Raw genomic sequence first — 14,027 nt, 5'->3', positions numbered from 1 at the left:
CAATATCTACCAAAACCAAAATATTATTTCTGGCAGCATGGATAGATCTCTGAATAGTAAAGGAAATAAAAATCTCACAATTTATTTTGCAGGATTTCCGAAACAATTTGTAGGGAAAAAAACATGAAGATAGATAGATAGATAGATAGATAGATAGATAGATAGATAGACTTTATTTATCCCAAGCTGGGAAATTACAGTGCAGCAGCAGCATTACACACAGTGACGATAGACAACATAACAATAAAAATATAAAGAACAAACTTTACATAATAAAATATCAGAATAGCAATAGTAAATAAAATATATTGTACAAAAAGTATATGCAGCAAATTGGCAGTGCTGATTTGGTGCAAAGTAAGAAAGGAGAAATGTGCAGTGACTGTTAATTATGACTGAGTTTTTTTTTTTGTTTTTTTTTAGCTGTTATTATACAATGTAACGGCATGTAATATGGTACTAAGTAGTCAGTACTATACCATACCTCAGTTTGTGTTGTGCTTTTGTTTCTAATGGAGTATCAGAATCACTTTAATTTGCATACACGAGGAATTTGACTCTGGTTACACTTTGCTCTTTATATATATATAAACATAGGTACAGTTAAAAAACAAAACAGTGGACTTGACAGGTAAAACTATGAAAACTAAAAAAACTATGTACATGTAAAAAGGTAAACAAATAAAGTCTGACTGACTGACAGAGTATAAATAATGTTTGGATGTTTGGACTAATGTTTGGATGCAGGTTTTGTAGCTAGAGATAGTTTTGTTTTTATTCTAGAGAAACTTCAGGACTGTTAAAAAATGCACAAACTAAAGTTAAACAAACATTATGTAAGTTATCCAAATAATAAAAGTGTTTGGGGGAGTCATGACCTCACTATTCCCTAAAATCATGACTACAATCATGCAAATGTGTCCACGTATTTCACCATAGATAAATCTGTTAGATTTCAGTTTCAGGGTGGATTTCCTGCAGATGGAGAGGTGGGCTGGTCACCTGACCAGAGTACAACCAGCTGAGTAAACATGGCGTCTGTCTCTGGATGTAAAAATTAACATGTCGCGCTTCTCTCTGTTCAAATCGTGTTTGGTGCTCCGTGTTTTGACCCCGAGCAGAGAAACGTGATGGACACGCAGCTCGGAGAGAGGACGAGGAGACGGAGAGAGGAGCTGCGCTGATGATCGCTCACATCTCTGCCTGCACATCATGAGTGATGCCTTCACGGACGCTGTGATTGGCGCAGGATAATTGCTTTTGTTAACAGAGACACTGATTTATGTTTCTCGTCGCTCTTACTTGATCCGCCACATATTAAAGCTCCTGATCTGTGGACGGACTCCTGAAGGGGCGCGGCTGAAAATTGGGCCCTCTTTGCTCTGGGGCCCCCCCTTTTATAGATTATATAATCATCTGATCCAGACCCTTGGTCTCCTGTAATCTACAGCTCTTATGTGCAGCAGGATGGACAATCTGCCCACCGTCCTCCTCTTCGTCCGCTGTGCGTTGACAGCTGCTTTATGACTGATAACAGTGCTGCAGTGTGTGTTGTGTCTCTCATGCCTGGCTCCACAACACCACTATGATAGGCTCACCTGACGTGGTGGCTTTCACTAAAGAGGATGAGTACGGGGAGACAAGTCCAGACCCCTGGGCTCTCCCTGAGGAGTTCTCCATCCCCCTTCATCCCCTGGCTGACTCCAACCCTTGGGCCAAAACCTCCTACGCCAAGTTCACCAAAGACTTCATCCTCATCTCTGAGTTCAGTGAGCAGGTTGGCCCTCAGCCTCTCCTCACCATTCCAGATGACCCCAAAGTCTGCGGCACCTTCGATCTCAACTACTTCTCCCTGCGCATCATGTCGGTGGACTACCAGGCCTCCTTCGTGGGGCATCCGCCTGGCACCGGCTACCCGAGGCTCAGCTTTGTGGAGGACTCGAGGGTGGTGCTGGGCGACTCAAAGGAAGGGGCGTTCGCCTACGTCCATCACCTTACGCTCTACGACCTGGAGGCGAGGGGCTTTGTGCGACCGTTCTGCATGGCGTACGTTTCAGCAGATGAGAGGAAGATCATGCTGCAGTTTCAGGAGCTGTCTCTCCGATTCTCACAGGCGTCCGAGTGTCTGAAGGCTGGGAACAGGAGAGCGTTTGCCAAGGAACTCCAGAGGAAGCTCCGGGACCTGGAGTAAGAACTTTAATACAACCTTTTAACTGAATCTATATCTGATATGTTAATATGAATCCTCTCCAGTCCTTTGACAAATCATTTAGGTAAATAATGAGTAGAGTAATCCGATCAGTCAGGGGCAGCTCACCCTCAGTTAATTGTACTTATATACCACCTTTCTAGTCTTCTGACCACTCAAGGCACTTTTCTACTACGTATATCGTTCACACACACACACATTCATACACTGATGGCATTGGCTGCCATGCAAGGTGGGAGCTAAGCATCCATACACATTTCCACACTGATCCCTCAGCCCTCAGGAGCAATTTGGGGTTCAGTATCTTGCTCAAGGACACTTTGACAAACAGACTGGAGAAGCCGAGAATTGAACCACCGATCGTCTGATAAGTGGGCGACCCTTTACTTTACCTCCTGAGCCACAGACGATTATACGCCCAGACACCCAGAGACCAACCAGGGCTCCTATACTCGAGTAAAACCAACAGACTCCCAGGTTTTGTTTGTGTCAGTTAGTTTGCAGTAATTTGATTAAATATTTAGGAACATTATAAAAGAGGCAGGATGCAGAAATGCAAACTTAGTGTTGGCACTTTAGGAAAAGTCTCCAAAGTCAGTAGGATTCATCCTCTGGGGGCCATGAATGTTGGCTGATTACATATTACATAATGAACTCCAAACCTAATTTTACAGTTCGCTGTTGCATATTTTCAGTGTTTCATGTTTCTTAGTTACACTGATGCTTCTCATGAGGAAGAAGCTCTGTTATTTCACACTGACTTCCCTTTGTGAACACATAAATCTGTCTTCTTCCCCCTCAGGTACACTCACTCTGTGCTGCAGAGGGAGGAGGGTCTGCAGAGGGAGGCCGGGCCTCAGTGCATGTACTCCGCTCACGCTGTGGAAAAGGCCAACGAGCTCGCAAACGTGGAGAAGAGCATCTACGAACACAGAGACCTGCTGAAACAGATCAGCTCGTACCATCACCGCCCGCGCCGAGATCCTCATGCTGTCAGCTGCCAGAAGTGCGTCACGGAGTGTTTGAGTGAGTGCGAGGTGCTGTTAGACAAATACGCCAAGCTTGCCAACCCCTTTAGTTACAGTGACAAAGGGGAGAAGGGGGAAGAAGGGCAGGGTCAGGTCGGAGATGAACGAGGTGAAGAAGAAGTGGACGAGGAGGAAGATGAGGGCGTTAAACGCAAGCTGTCCTACACGCCACAACTGATCAAAGCAAAGTCCGCAAAGTGTTTCGACAAGCGCCTGAAGACCCTGCAAGAGCTGTGCGACAATACTTTCTACGAGGCCACCGTGGAGCTCCTGAAGGACACTGAGAAGAGTTTCCGGGGTGACCTGTGCTACCTGTACACGCGCCGCCTGGACAGGGCGCTACGCAGGAAACAGAAAATCACCAACTTCTTGTTTGAGGAGGACCTCGGGGATGACGACGAGGATGAAGGGGGTACAATGAGACCATTCTGTGCTTTGAACCATGCTGTAGATAACTATACACTCTTAAATCCGCCTCCTATCGTGCTGGAACCAGAACTTCTAGAGTTAGATACTCTGGAGCCTCCAAATCCTCCCTCTGAGACTGGCCATGCTCAAGAGTTCTGCGAGCTCGGACTTGTGGAGAGCCATCTGGATTCCTCACCCTCGGACCAGACTCTGACCACCCAGGAGAGCTCGGAGGAAACCAAAGGAAGCTTCAGCAGCGACAAGAGCGGGATGGGTCCAGCAGAGAGACAACAGAATCTAGCTAGTATGACGTCAGAAGCTCCTGATCCGGATTCTGATCTGACCCCTGACGCCGAACATAACACTGATCTGGAGAGGGATAGCAGCAGTGAAGAGGTTGAGACCACTGCTGGGGACGACGAGGGTGACCAGACACCCGTGTCCTTACTCGAGGTGTCAGAGCTGGAGGCCAGCAGGGAGGATGAATGTGACGGAGGAGCTGATGGGCCGTGTGAGATCGAGTCGGATTTGCTGGTTCCAATAGACACGGCGTGCTGTATGTCCCAAGATGGTTTCCTTTACGAAGCTTCTGCCCCAGAAAAGGTGCCTCACCTCAGCCAAAACTCCCACTCGCAGCCCGGTCAAACCTTTGTGGTCAACCAGGAGCCCCAGGCTCTACTTCCACTCCAGGACGACTATACAGTTGGTTCTCCGTCCTCAGAAAGCCCTGCAGCCGCGCTGGAGCTCCCTGTGGGGCTCCTTGGAGACGCAGTTTCCCGTACCTCAGCGGAGGATGGGTCAGACTGTACCATGAGTGCTTCTACAGGGTCCGATCGGGCTGCTTCACCTCTTGGCTACGGGGGTGTGGTGACCCTGCGCCAGAGGAAGAAGGCCGGACAAGGAGCCTTGAGGTTTGTGCGACAGTACCCGTTTGCCATGCAAGCTCTGTGGTGTCTACTGAGCGGAAGAACCCTGGTGGTGCTCGGGGCTGACGAGGGGAGAGTCCGCCGACTGGTTGCTGCTCTGGCTCTCTTCGTGCCTGGTCCTGGAAGGTGTGGAGAGAGAGTTCAAGCCTGGCTGTCCTGCCCGTTCACCCTTACTGACCTGCAGAGGTGGAAACTTATTGGATTGCAGAGGTATTTCCATTTTTATTTATATTTTAAGCATTTACAAATTACAACAGATGATGTTAGTAACATAGATTTATTAAAAACATTAAGTTTGATGCTCACAGAGTCTCCATCAACGGGAAGTTTGAAAATTACAGTATGTTCTGTTGTTTATATCGCACCTTACTCTACTATTACTCATCCGGTCTGACTCAGTCCTCGATGACTCACCCAACCAACTATTCAACGATTATACCTTGAGCCTCACATCTGTCCTTGAACTTCTTTTTCATTTCTACAAACAGAATGAGGCTGTCAATCCCCCAAAGTACGAGAATGTGTTTTGCTTGTGAGGAGGATTCTGAGGAATTTATCCGTTTTCAACAGAATTGTGACACTGTGACGCACGAAACTGGATTTTCTTCATCTCTACACACATTACTTATTAATAGAGAACAGTAATACACACAAGGACAGGTGTCATGTGACTCTCTGACTATTTTCTAATGCAGAATGAAAATATATTTATTTAAATTTGTTTATCTCTACCAACTAGTAAATATCCAATAATGTCCCTCGGCTGTTACCGGGGACGTTTCATATTAAATCAGTAATCTGTGCAGGGAGCAGAAGCGGTGACACTTCAATTTCTACAACAAGTTTATGTACACCTCAATCATTTAATCAGACTTTATTTGTATAGCACTTTTCATACAGTGCTATACATAATCAGACTTTATTTGTATAGCACTTTTCATACAGTGCTATACAAAAAAAACAAAAAAAAAACAGCCACGCCGCTGCATTATAAACAAAAGCACAACACAAAATGAGAAAGCGCCATCTCATCTTCTTGCAGTGAGGAAACACCAGAGGTTAAAAAAAAACAAATAAATGTATAAAATAAGAATAAAAATTAATAAATAATAAATAATTAAATAAAGCCCATTAAATGTATAAATATACACAATAGAATAGAAGTAAAAAACATAATGGAATATATAAATAGCCAAAAATAAAGGCCCACAAACATGTTAAATGTATACATTGAATAAATTAAATGACAAACTAACTAATTCAAATATACAAATAGACAAATGAATAAATATAGTTCAAGTTAAAGGCAGAAATAAGTGAGGACAGCAAATGTTGAAAGCTTGACAATGAAAAATGCACGGATGTATTTATTTTTATTTATGTATTAATAAGCCTGTTGCAATCCTGATGTGTGTTGATTTTATCTGAAAGAAAAATAAATGTTTTTGCAAAAGTAAGTTGAGTATCTCTGATGTAGAGCATCAGTGCAGACAAAGTTGTATATTTATATGTTTATAGATTTATATTTAGTTTTTGGGGACAGCATCTTTGACACAAATGTTCTGGAGCCGTCCCAGATTGTTGAACTATTTGAGAAATATTCTCCATATTCTTTGTAAAGGGATTGAATAGAAATGTTGGTCTAAACCCTCTGACGGCTGTTTTTGGCGCTGTAGCTCTGATGTGGGGAGTTGGACTGTCTGCTGTCGTGTAGATTAATACTACTTCACTGGAAACAGCTTCACTCAGACCCTAAAGTCACAAAACAACAAAGACAGACTTGGACATGCAGACTGTATTTACAGGTGACATAATGGTGCCATGATAATCCTCCTTGGAAAAATATTAATTTCACCATCTGTCCTTCTGTCCCCCCACAGAGTAGCGACCCCTGTGGGTTCCAGCATGCTCTACTCGCTGTCCCGCTACAGCCGCTACATCTCCATCCTGGATGCCGACCAGAAGACCTTACGCTGTCCGCCGTACCGTGGCCAACTCCTTGCCAACATAGCTGACCACCGCACCTACATCCGCCGTGGTTCCACATACTTCCTCCACTTACAGAGCACGCTGTGTCGCCTGGCGGCCAAGGCCTTCCTGTTTACCTTCACCCACCACCTCCACCTGCCGGTCAGCTCCACGGAAGGGCCCGAGGTCGTGGAGGGTCGACGCCGCTGCTTCCTGCAGGAGCAGCTAGGGCTGGGCGAGGAGGACAGCCTGATACTGCTCTACCTCAGCCAGCTCGTCACTCAGCAGTACCTACAGCCCGGCAGGAGCAGCGCAGCAGCAACTTTTAGTTTTAACTACACCACCAGCGTTTTTTACAAAATCTAATATAATACAGGGAGGAGGAATCCCACACTTGTTTTAACAGAATTCATGTTTGACCCTTTTGGTTTTTAAAGGACCAAAGGGGGTCTTTTTAGTTTCAGGACAAACTCTGAGCTGGTTACTGTTTAATCTCTCTCCGCCTTGCTGTCTTCTCTCTCTGTGTGCAGGAGACAGAGTGAGTCGTGAATGTCAGTGAGTGTTTACCTGCGTGCGTTTAGTTCCAGAGCATGTCGACACTCACAAAGACGCAGAACAGAGCAGGCGAATCTCCGCTCTGCTCATTGTCCCTCGAGTCTTTTGTGTGTTTTTCACCTCCATGTCCAAAAAAAAAAAAGAAAGATAAGAAATGTTACATGTGCTGACTTGTTTAAGGTCAGTCCCTGGCCCCGCCACCTCAACCACATCTCACATTTCATCTTATAAAACTCGATCCAACATGTGCGTCTGCCAGCTCGCTAACAGGTTCAGTCACAGCTATGATATCTCAGCTATATGTGAACATGTTTTTCAGGATAACTGTAACAAACTCACACATGCTGACATTTTGACTGTCTAAGAAACCTGATCAGCACGACACAGGCTTGTTACAGCTGGTTTTGTGACACGCCTCTCTCGTTGAAAACACGATTTCCAAAAAGGCAAACACCTTTCTGTCCTTTTTTTTTAATATACATATACATATATATTTGTTTCACTTTCTTTTAGCGACACACATTCCTGCGGTAACGGATACAAATCCCCGCTTTGTTCCAAAAACAGAGACACAATGTTGGATTTGACCTTTCAAGAGTAAACATTCCCAGAGGCTGCTTTCAGGTAGTGATGCATGAGAAAGTGTATTTGCTGTGTGAATTAGACCTAGTCGGCTCCAATGTGTGATATTGCATGTCCAGAGAAATAACGTCATCACGCGCACACACACACACACTCACCCACGCAGGGCCAGCAGCAGCTAAAAAACCCCCGTCGATATTATAAACCGCTGGCGAGCATTTTTCCATTAATGTTACTCACACGGCCGGGAACATTTTAAAGCTAATTAACCTAAATGTATTGAACTTCACTGTCGTCTTACAGTTGTGTGAGAGTGTTGTGGTGTTAGCATGAGACCGTCTTGTGCCGGGGTGAATCACTGTATTGATGTTTCTGTTCTGTTCTATTCGGATGTGGGCCAGACGCTGGAGGAGACGTTGCTGAGAGTGATGATGTGTTTGTATAGATTTTATTATGGAGGGAAATTTCCTGTGCCATCAAAAGCAAAACTCTAAGCTTGACACTTGATTTAGGACGGTCGCAATCCTGTGCTGTGAACAAAACAACGTATTTATTGCTTTAGGACAAAATTTGGATCTTCATGCTGAGTACACTCAGATTTCCTCTTTTTTTTTTTAGTTCTGGCCAGTGAGACAACACAGACGAAGCGTCTTTGATAGTATTTTAGATTTTACTGTTCCTAATTCTGTGGAGTCCGTGATGGAGCTGTACTTCTGTATCTTAGGATGGTAACTGTACTTGTGACTGCATGGTCAGAGTTTTAATGTGAAAGGTCAAACAATGTGGGATCATGGCTGCTGTCCTTCCTGCTACGAACAAGGTTTTTAACTATTAACCTCACATTTTTAATTCCACCTAACGCGTTATTTTAGTTCACTGCAATGATTCTGTTTTTTTCTTTTGTTGCCTTGTCGTCTTTTTTAAATAATTTTTGCTCCTCTAATGCAAAAAGGTGAATGTAATCTGAATAAGCCATACTACATTGTGCTTAACATGTCGTCACTCAGTGTCCTTACGTTGCCATATCATGTCTTTTGTATCTCATCTTTAAAGGGGCCTCGTGCTCACTCCAGCCCCCGTATTGATTTAAATGAAGCACGTTGTGAATGTCCTGATGCTTTTATGTAATGTTGATGATATTCATTAATTCCATTAAATTATTTGAATCCATCTTTATTTGTGCGTGAGTGAATGCCTGAGGTGATACTGGAGAGAAAGAAACAGAGCAGTGCAACCTACAGATCAACATTAAATATTAAACATGGAACACACAGACAGACTCGTGCCTGTGTGACTTGCTGTAGCGATGACGGATGTGCTAGAGTTTGAGGTGTCATGAATAATAAATGCTCAAATGTGAAAACACCTAATTGCCCTGCTGTGGAGCAGCAGAAGGCAACTCTGCAAACTGAAGAAGAGAACGTGAATGAATGAAAATGAAGTGGTTTGTTCACTCTTTACAGTAAATCTGCAGGCGATGAGTGGGCAGCTCAGTGTACATAACTCATCATGTAAATGTTTTTTCACTTGAGCCTTTAATGATTAAAAACCCACGACATTTGTGGGAGACTCGCTTCAGATGCAGCAGCTGCTTGTTCCTTAGCAGCTTCTTTGTGATCTTACAGGGCTCACACACACATAAATAAAGGTCACATGTAATGTTTGTGACTCAGATGAAATGAAGAAATACAACAAATTGAGTAATATCTGAAATTCCCTATTCTTCCTGTCTTCTATAGTGTTTTTGATTTAACTTAAGTCATAAAGATACTAAATATGATTCAAGAGTCAAAAAACACAGAAACCAGATCAACTGGTTCTTAAAAATGTAAGAAAGGGGAAATGTAACAGTGACCTTGCCTTGGCACTTGTGCAGTGGTTAGCACTGTGACCTCACAGCAAGAACTGGGTTGAACCTCGGCTGGGGCCTCCACCCGTCTGCGTGGGTTCTCTCCAGCTTCCTCTCACAGTCCAAAGACGTGTAGTTAATAGGTTAATTAGTGTGTCAGTGTGACCTGTGATGAACTGCCGACTTGTCCATGGTGTACCCCGTCTCTTAGGCTCCAGCCCCACCGTGACCCTGATGAGGATAAGCGGTTACAGTCGCCATGCTTCTTGCCTTGAGTAGTGTTTTTTAGTCAACTTGTAGAAAAATCCTAAAGATACTGAGTGTCTACTTCATGATTCTCTTTTTAAAAGTCAAAAACGTGGAAACAAGATCAACTGGTTCTTAAAAATGTAACAAAGAGGGAAATAAATGATTTAATCTGGTGTTTTTCCTGGAAATTCAACAGTATTTGACTGCTTCGTAGTCATGAAGCCACATGTGAGACATCTATCCATTTTCTGTAACTACATATCCCCATCAGGGTCACGGTGGCTCTGGAGCCTATCCCAGCTGACAGGGCACATAGAGACGAAAACCCATTTACACCAACCTAATTTAGAGTCACTGTGCATGTCTTTGGATTGATGGAGGAAACCAGAAACACACAAACTGCCCCAGCCGAGGTTCGAACCAGGAGCCTTCTTGCTGTGAGGCGTGACAGCCCCACATCCGAGACATACTAATATAATTATTTTGGCCACTTTAATAAGGAACTGAGCTTGTGCAGAGAAGGATCAAAACAGAAATACAAACAAAAAAAATAAAAATAAGGAAAAGTCTTCATCCTAGATGTGATTTATGTTACTGCAGGAAACACAATCTGACTCTACAATCAACAATGGACTTTAATTTATGAGATGAATTGTGCTTAGACATGAAGAAAGATAAAACACACAAGAGTAAATCAGAATCATTTTATTTAAAATTATACTACAAGAACAACGATGAAGAAACAGTTTTAAGGTTTAAAATGACATTTCAAAACAAAAATCAGTTTCGTCCCAGCCTCTCATTAAATCAGATGAAACACATTAGAATTTTAAATGAGCTTCACAGTGGGTATGACTTGATGGAATGACAGGCCTGATGCAGAAACAGCTCTAACCTCAACTTCTGGAGTTGAGTGTAAAAAATATAAAAACAGAAAAATAAATGCAGCTAACACGATATGGCCCCTCTCAGTGTTTTCTTCTTTGCTCCACTCTGTTCGGAAAAAAGGAGTAGAGTGTGAAATAATGACCCCTGTCAGGACAGCTGAGGATGATGGTGATTTGTTTCTGATGCAGGTGACTGAAGACGATGTTGCTTTGCTGGATGTGAGAGATGGAAGCTGGGTGAGCCCCGACGGCCAACAGAAAATAGACCGGACGTCTGAAAACTGCGCTTAGCCTGAACATCCTCTGCATCCACAGTGGGTGCATTCAATGATCCTTCCCTGCAGAGAAGAAGAAAAGGAAAGACACAGCAGGATTTAGAGCACGAGGACACACAGGGAGGGAACAGGCTGTCTTATAATGTCTCCATTTAAGAAGGTAACTGGATAACCGTCTTTCTTTCCTTTCTGGAGAAGCGCACATTTGTTTTCAGGGTTTTTTTTTTAATCCACACCTGTGGCATGAAATGTCTGTTTGTCTATTTCAACAACAATCAGATGAAAATTTAAGGATGAATCCTAACACTGCTGATCGTCTGGGGTTTCCTCTAGTGCCACCAGCAGGTCAAAGTGTTCACAGATTTTGTGAAATATCGCAGCATCTTCTGGATGAATTTATTTAGCACGGCCTCACAGTGCTGCTAGCACGGCGACAGACTCTTAGAAAAACGTGACTGATCACTCATGTCTGTCACATGTCTGTCACGTCATGGCCAGGACGCCGATTTGGCCCTTTTGGCTGTTTTTACGATCAGAAGTTTGCACAGGGTGCAAGCTCATTGATGGGCTGCTCGTGGTGTCTGTCAAAACCTAAACTGCTGAGTATTCGAAGCAGACCAGAGCGATGAGCCACTTCTGAAACGGACCTCTGTGCTTCTGGGGAGGTTTCCAACTTTGTCCAGAATAGCCGAAATTAGCTCCAGTGGCCACAGCGAACATGGAATACATTGCATCGCAGAGGGGCGAACCGACCTTACTGTTTTTCAAAATGTCTTGAGTCACTTACGACTTCCAGTTTGCTCTTGGGGACTCTGCAGATGCAGTTGGTTCCGAAGTTGGTGTCTCGTGTCTGGATGCAGCGCAGGCAGCACAGGTTCTCGTAGCCTTGCTTCTTCCACTTTGCAATCAGGTTCTTGTCTGCATAGCCCTCTTTTATACAGTACTCATACAGCTCTGTCAGGAGAGACGCACACACAGAGACAACACGTGTCATCTTCCAATACAAAAAAGGAAACTGTTTATTGCAAAGTATTGGACTTAAACAAAGGGAGTTGGAAAACTCTAACAGAACTTTTTTTAAATCTAGTGAAGAAACCAAATATATCATGACACGGATGGATTATAGTAAATGTTGAAGTAGACAGAACAGGAGAAGGGGAAAAACAAAGAGGAAATATTAAATAACATTAGATGACAAACGGGTAGAGTAAAAACTCCATCCACCTCTGCTGATGGCTTTTCTTTTGTAGAACAGATCGTAGATGTATCGACTCCGCTGATGGTGCAGCCTGAAAATTGGCCAAAGGGACTCTACCTTTCGCTTTCCCTCGTGAGGCTCTGTTTCAGCTGACACGGAGGAAAAAGAGAAAAGTTAGCTTTGGTAAGCAGAAATTAAATCCATCTGTTTGGGTTACAACAAAATGCAACTCTGGGGTAGGTGTGCATAGTGCCAAAGATCTCATGATAATGAGGTCAACTGAGTCCCAGGCCTCGTCGGACTAGATCTCAGTTGACCTTCCAGTAAATTTACATTTAGTCATTTAACTTTTATCCAAAGCGACTTGCAACAAAGGGAAATTCGCATAAAATCAAGTTGTAGAGGCAGGATAGATTTATCATCCAGTTGTTGGTAGTGTTGGAGAGGAGGTCCTCTCTGGAGAGCTGCGTCATCAGGAGGTTTGTGAAGGTAGAGAGGGTAGGACGTTCAACCAATGGGGAACAACACACGAGAAAAGTTTGGATTTCCCTGAGCGTACGTGTGGCAGAGCCAGGCGTCGTTTATTGGAGAAGGTAACGTGCCTGTATGAGAACATTCAAGTAGGTCAGTGCAGAACTGGAGACAGCTTTGCAGTCGGCATTAGTGATTTGATCTTAATGCGGGCTGCTACAGGGAGCCACTGGAGCTCGATGAGCAGCTGGGTAAGACGTGACCTTTTGGGTTGATTGTAGACGAGGCAGGCCGCCACGTTCTGGATCATCTGAAAGGGTTTCACTGTGCGTGGAGGTCAGAGTTCGGCCACTTCAAACTGGGAACGCTCCTTTGCCGCCGCTGCTCCCAGAATGTGAACAAACTACCCGCCGACATCCACAACACTTCTAAACTTTTAAAATCAAAACTCAAGACTCACTTTTTTAGATTGGCGTTTTATTCCGACTAGGGCAGTGCCGTTCCTTCGGGTGTACTCACTCTGTCTGCTGCTTCTTATGTATTTCTGGAAGGTTTTTAACACTACAGCACTTTTCATTTTAATTTAGTTGTATTTATTTGTTACGTACCTGTCATGTATTGTTTTTACGGCTTTGTTGTAAAGCACTTTGGGTACCGCCTGGCTATTGTAAAGGGCCAAATAAACTTGATTTGATTTGGGAACCTATTTTAATTGGGCGGCAGTAGTTCAGTCTGCAGGGGTTTAGTTTGGGAACCGCAGGGACCAAAGTATGGAGGGTTGGACTGGTGGATGGAGAGTTTAGTGTCCTTGAGCAAGGTACTGAACCTAAAACTGCTCTGTGTGTGTGTGTGTGTGTGTGTGGTTGTATTTCAGGCCTGTGTGTGTAAAAACTTGACCCAGCTTTGTGTGTTGAGGGTCAATTTCCCTTTTCGTCAACCAAGTTTGCCAAAGCTGTGAGTACAGTCAGTTTGTGGACAGTAGAGTCACGTAGTTTTGGACATTACGGACTTTAAACACGTGAATCTTAGTTATCAAGTCGAGTTTCCATCTCTTAAATAAATAAAAATCATTTCACCAGCACAAGCTACAGATTAATAAGCTGTAAAATAACCTGAACTGGAGTCAAAGTGAGGACAAGCTGCTCCGTTTAACGCTTCATGTTACGGCTTTACATTACCCATCTACCGGCTCACCTTCTCTCATTTTCTGATCCAGCTCGTCCAGAGTGGGCTCAATCAGCTCCCAGCCGTCTGGAGGTGGCTTCCGACTTCTCTTCACTTTGGGCATGTTGCTCTGTTTTCGTACAAAACGCGAACAAAGACGAACAAACGAACAAACACGATGTTTTCGTTTCTTCAGCTCCGTCGCTGCAATTCGTCGTGGACTCAAAACGCTCGTGTCTCTTTAGTGACGTCACCAAC

The 14,027-nt window shown here is 43.9% G+C and overlaps 2 protein-coding genes across 2 annotated transcripts; one reads left to right on the top strand and one right to left on the bottom strand.

Annotated features, from left to right (window-relative positions):
• The first annotated feature begins 854 nt into the window (after positions 1-854).
• Positions 855-8,846, top strand: smcr8a (Smith-Magenis syndrome chromosome region, candidate 8a). The gene is made up of 3 exons (XM_019265060.2): positions 855-2,187; positions 3,012-4,781; positions 6,452-8,846. Exons 1-3 carry the CDS (start codon positions 1,586-1,588, stop codon positions 6,903-6,905), a joined length of 2,826 nt encoding a protein of 941 aa, XP_019120605.1. The 5' UTR covers positions 855-1,585; the 3' UTR covers positions 6,906-8,846.
• Positions 8,847-10,502: 1,656 nt separating this feature from the next.
• On the bottom strand, positions 10,503-14,011 carry bud31 (BUD31 homolog). Its single transcript, XM_010747214.3, has 4 exons — positions 13,800-14,011; positions 12,161-12,283; positions 11,724-11,890; positions 10,503-10,999 (listed from the first exon to the last, which is right to left on the bottom strand). Exons 1-4 carry the CDS (start codon positions 13,891-13,893, stop codon positions 10,949-10,951), a joined length of 435 nt encoding a protein of 144 aa, XP_010745516.1. The 5' UTR covers positions 13,894-14,011; the 3' UTR covers positions 10,503-10,948.
• Between the last annotated feature and the right edge of the window lie 16 nt (positions 14,012-14,027).

This window comes from Larimichthys crocea, chromosome XII (genome assembly GCF_000972845.2).
Source record: "Larimichthys crocea isolate SSNF chromosome XII, L_crocea_2.0, whole genome shotgun sequence".
NCBI classification, from domain to species: Eukaryota; Metazoa; Chordata; class Actinopteri; family Sciaenidae; genus Larimichthys; species Larimichthys crocea.
The sequence above is the reverse complement of the archived record's forward strand: the minus strand, read 5'-3'. Positions and strand labels throughout refer to the sequence as shown.